The following is a 5,655-nucleotide window of genomic DNA, read 5'->3' on the forward strand; positions in this document are numbered from 1 at the left end:
AGATATTATACGAGGTTTAGGTTTGAGTTTAGATTTTATATAGAATAAGAGAAGATGCTATGGGGGAGGATGTATAATAAAAATATAGACTATTTGTATACGGTCCGGATCGGTTCCAATCCGGAACCGTGAGGTTCAATCCGGAACCAATCCGTGGACTACGGATTTTTAATTCTTCAATCCGGAACCGAACCACGGATTCGAAAAACCAATCCAAACCTATCGGATTGGACTGGACTGGATCAGATTACGGATTTTACGGATTTCTTGCTCAGCCCTACTTCAACAGAGCCTGAGCATGTTCATGTTTCTTACCATGTCCAAATTGTGTGCTTCTGATCTGTAGCATCTCCCCAAACAAAACTGAGAGAGAGAGAGAGAGAGAGAGAGAGAAGTTAGCCAAATGGATGGTTTAAGCAAACGAATCATTGAACATTGGAAGAAGCTCTGGGAAATATGGGATGTCCGGGTAGTCATCCTTGTTAGCCTCTTCTTGCAAATCTTACTAATCTTCTGTGCGCCTTTGAGAAAGCGAATGTCTAGTGCTTTTGTAACCACGCCCTTGTGGTGGGCATACTTGCTTGCAGACATTACTGCTAACTTTGCAGTGGGACTCATCTCCAAAAGCCAATGGAGCACCTCTGGCTCTGAGACTTCTCCAGATCTTCTGGCATTTTGGGCACCCTTTCTCTTGGTTCACCTTGGAGGTCCCGACACCATAACCGCTTTTGCCCTCGAGGATAATGAACTGTGGCTCAGGCACTTTCTTGGCCTGGGATTCCAGTGTTCGGCTGTTATCTATGCATTCGTTCAATCATATCCCTTTAAAGAGCTTTGGCGCCCCACCATGCTCATGTTTTTTGCAGGCCTCATCAAGTACACTGAGCGCACTCGGTCTCTCTATCTCGCTAGCACGCGTAGATTCAGAGACTCTCTGCTCACAGCACCTGATCCTGGGCCTAACTATGCCAAGCTCATGGATGAATACACTTCAAAGATCAAAGCAAAACTTCCCACAAGGATAGAAATGCTTCCAGAGCCTAATCGGGTAATCAAAACTGAAAGTGCTGGAGACAGAGACGACTTGTCCGATTTGGAGGTGGTGCGACGTGCTTATGGATTTTTTGTAACTTTCAAGGGGCTGATTGCCGATCTGATCTTCAGCTTCCGTGAACGCAGCCTGAGCCGAGACTTCTTCCTCAAGAGAACGGCAAGAGACGCCTTCAGAGTCGTGGAGGTAGAACTTAATTTCATCTATGATATCCTCTACACAAAGGTGGTGGTGGTGCAAAGTTTCTGGGGATACTTTTTTCGGTTTGCTTCATTTATGTTAACTTGTGCAGCCCTTTTGCTCTTCTGTTTTATGAGAAAGAAGGAATTTCATAATTTTGATATTGGAGTTACCTACACCTTGCTAATCGGTGCCATTGCCCTTGATGCAACAGCTTTCGCAATGGTCCTTTCCTCTGACTGGACTGCTGTGACCCTCACCGAGCCTGACTATCCATCCTGTTTCTTTAGGTTCCTTATATCGATACTCAGGGTTAAAAGAAATAGATGGCCAGAAAAGCAATGGAAGTCTATGCAAATGTTGCGCCGCAGGTGGTCTGAATCGATTTCTCAATACAACTTGATACAATATTGTCTGAACCCACGTATGAAATGGTGGGAAAAATTTATAGGCTGGTTTGGCCTTACCAACATGCTGGATGGGCTGAAATATGTGGAAACTGTCAGCTTCACCAATGAATTAAGAGACCATATCTTTGAGGAGTTGAAGATGAAATCTGTGATGGCGGATGATTTAGAAACTGCCAAGGAGATATATTCAGCCAGAGGTGATTGGGTTCTTCGGTTTGAAAGTTGCAATGACTTGCTCCCTTGGATCAATGAGGTCGATTTTGATGAGAGCCTTGTGTTGTGGCACATAGCCACTGAACTCTGCTTGAATGCTGAGGACTCAGGCAATGCTGCTAATGCTGAGGATGTCAATGTTAAGAAGTCGGAAAATGCTGCTGAAAATAATGCTGAGAACTCAGGCAATGCTGCTGAAAACAATGCCGAGAACTCAGGCAATGCTGCTAATGCTGAGGGTTTCAATGCTAAGAGCTCAGAAAATGCTGCTCAAAACAATGCTAAGAACTCAGGCAATGCTGCTAATGCTAAGGGTGTCAATGCTAAGAAGTCAGAAAGTGCTGCTAAAAAGAAGGATTACCGTGAATTGTCTAAGCTCCTGTCTAATTACATGTTATACCTTCTAATCATGCAGGCAACAATGATGTCCACTGTGGCAGGTATTGGGCAAATAAGATTCCGAGACACCTGTGCTGAGGCCAAGAAATTCTTTCGTGGAAGAAAAATAAAGAAGGACAAGAAGAATTTGTGTCTCTACAAGTGCTTCTGTGGCAGTGAATCGGAACACAAGCAGCAAAATCAAACCAGCCCAAAAGCCCCCACTGCCCAAGAGCAACGAGGAGAGGAAACGACATGCTCATGCTTGAATATCTTTTGCTGCTTTAAGATATGCTGTTGCAAAGGGGATTCAGTACCAGATAAAGTACAGAAACATGCCTGCAATAGTATCCTTGGTGTTAATACAGCAGTAAAACCAGTTGCTGTTAAAGGAGATAGAAGCAAATCTGTGTTGTTTGATGCATCCATGTTGGCCAAAGAGATGAATAAATTAGGAGAGGAAAAAAAATGGGAGATAATGAGCAAAGTTTGGGTCGAATTGCTGTCCTATGCAGCGTGTCGTTGCAGAGCCATTACCCATGCCTCACAACTCAACAAAGGTGGGCAGCTCATCACTTTGGTTTGGCTGTTGATGGCTCATTTTGGGTTAGGGAGTCAATTTCAAATAAGTGAAGGGCATGCAAGGGCAAAGCTGATTGTGGGGAAGTAACTGAATTTGATTTCTTGTATGTCAATTGAAGATTGTGTGCTTGTTTGTTGTAGTCCTCTTTGGAAAATATAGTTTTCAGTGATGTAAGGAACATATTTTGCAGTTTGAATGTGTAATTTATTTTGGCCTCTTATTAAGGGTTTATCGTGATTTTACTCATTTGATACCTAAATCTTCTTTCTTACCCGTGTAGTAAACAGAGTAATTGCAGGTAATATGCGCTCCCCTTCATCCCTTTCCCCGCTTGCTAATATATATAAACTAATTTCTATTCTTTTCTGTAATTTAAGCTTAACTGACATGTGGATAATCGATGTTTCATTTCTTGAATCTATTGGCATTCTCTAAGATCATGAAGAAGTATGACATGGTTTCACAATTTTGTTTTCATGATAATTGAACTGAACTGTAAAGTTATTAAATTTTGTTGCTAGATCACTTCAAGGAATGCATCGAAAGTTTTATTAGAGATGATAGACAAATCTTATATCGGCAGCTCTGATGAGGTTTGATGCACTTCACAAGTTTCTGTCTAATCTCAGTGGGATTAAATCTCTACTTTCTGATCCATAGAAATGGTAGAGGTCAAATGGAAATTGCAGAAAAAGCAATCAATACTTTGGTTGAGTCTTAAAAATCTGATTTCTAAAAAAAATTCAAAACCAGTTTGGTATAAGAAGGAAAAAAAAAAAAAAAAAAAACTCAAATTCATATGGTTTCTCTTTTTTGGGACGGAAATAATCTTTGAAAATTGAAAATATCAAACAGAGAATTTCTTGGGTAAGACTTTTGTTGCAAGAAGATATTGGACATTTTTATCTCAAATACCCAGCAGCAAATGCTGCACAAATTTCTGGTATTGTTGTTGTATTAAACAAGTCATGAACATGACTGATGCACACATAACTTAGGGACCATTCTATATACATTGTCAAAAAACTTATCAAAGAGGGCTAATAGAAGAATTTTGGAAAAAACTTAGGTAGCCATGGCCTCTAGGCTCATACATAGCTCTGTCCTTGGTCGTCTGCACACTCACCTCGAAAGAGAAGGAAATTTTCATTGGCTATATATTTCGGCCTCACCAACATTCTATATGAAATTAAGTACGTCAAAACTGGGTGATTCACAAAGGAGTTAAGAAACTTCATTTTAAAGGTTGTGGTACCTTACTTCCCTTTTCTTGAGGCTGATCACCATGAATCTTATAATGTCATAGCACATTGCCATTGAGCTTTGCTATAATACTTATAGAGTCAATGCTAAGAACAGTTAATTTCGTAGAATTTTCTAAGCTCTTGTCAGATTACATGCTATATCTTCTAGTTATGCAGCCTACAATGATGCCTGCAGGGCCAAAGTGTTAGCCAAATAAGATTCAGAGATACTTGTGCCGAATTCCTATGCAGGAAGGAAAATATTGTTTAGGGATGGGGCAGGAGGAGAAGCAATCTTGTCTCAATATTGACAAATGCTTCCGCTGCAGGGAATCAGAACAGGGACCGAGACTAGCCACCCCCAAATGTGCCAGCTGATTGGGAATTCTCTAGCCAAGGATAATCAGACCAGAAGTCATCACTCTAAGGGTCGGATTGAACACTTGGTGACAGTCTTACAGAAGAAGACATTATCTGTTTTGGAGGTTGAGATGGAACTGATTGAACAAGTTCATGGAGTCTATGAAGAGGAGAAAGACAGAACTGTTAAAAGGATTGTGATCATCAAATGAAGAAAATTGGGGCAATTGTTGAGATTGAGACACGGTTGGCAAAAGGGTCAAGAATGGCTGACCTGGAAATGAAGAAAAAGGACAATTTCAAATAGGTGAAGACCATGCAAGGGCAAAACTAATCGCAGGGAAGTAGCTGAGTCACTTTGCCAGTGACAGAGAGATATGGACTTGACTCACTGGTTCCAAGGGCAAAACTAGTCGCAGTAAAAGTGCACCAGGTTCCAATCCTCTTGGGGCTCACCGGTTCAAAATTTGGACTTTGGCATCCCACCCTTCATTGGTGAACTAATTCAGTTCAGTCCTTGAACTTGTAATGCATGCACTGTGTGATTCAGGATGATACAGAGATTTAAGCTACCATAACTCTGATTTTAAATTTTCAACCACAGAGGAGGAACAATCACAAAGGAGGAAACAATATCAGGATGAACTCAGATACTGCTGTTACTAGAACACACAGAAATTAGAATACTTGGATACAAGCTCAGGAGAGAGATGTTTTGTTTTTCGACCCTGCAAAAGGTTCATAAATTGCAGTGAACCGATACCCTTTTACGTAACTGGCTTATGGCTTGTCCCAGCTAGTCATTATATTTGAAGGGGTAATTTGAAACATGTAGCTTTCTTATCAGGGTCATGTCTGTGATGTTCATTTTTTTGCATTTTTATGCTTAACAGTGGCTTTAGATTGTTAGATTAGAAATGAAGAACTAGAATTGTAATGATAGCACTCCCTTAACTTCCTGTTTTGCAGAAAATTGTAAAACAATCTAAACTGTTTTACAGAAAATTAAAGCAGCATTCAAAACCATATGTGAACTAAACTCTGATTTATGTCGACTAAACAATACACATGCAAAATAAAATAATAATAATTAAATATTTAAATGAGAAATCAGAAAACATAAGCAGTTCTTATTTGGACCATGTTGAGAAAGGATTTAGATTTTTGTTTGGATAAAAGGCAATCTATTATAGAAAGTTATCGAATAGGAAAGTGCACACTTTCTTAGAAAGGGAT

General features: G+C 40.2%; 1 protein-coding gene across 1 annotated transcript; it reads left to right on the forward strand.

Moving 5' to 3' along the window:
• The first annotated feature begins 286 nt into the window (after positions 1–286).
• On the forward strand, positions 287–3,074 carry LOC114304163 (uncharacterized). Its single transcript, XM_082887941.1, has one exon. The coding sequence runs from the start codon at positions 404–406 to the stop codon at positions 2,900–2,902; it is 2,499 nt and encodes an 832-aa protein (XP_082744067.1). The 5' UTR covers positions 287–403; the 3' UTR covers positions 2,903–3,074.
• The last annotated feature ends 2,581 nt before the right edge of the window (positions 3,075–5,655 follow it).

The sequence above is a fragment of the Camellia sinensis genome, chromosome 9 (genome assembly GCF_055761805.1).
Source record: "Camellia sinensis isolate YWXY chromosome 9, ASM5576180v1, whole genome shotgun sequence".
NCBI lineage: Eukaryota > Viridiplantae > Streptophyta > Magnoliopsida > Ericales > Theaceae > Camellia > Camellia sinensis.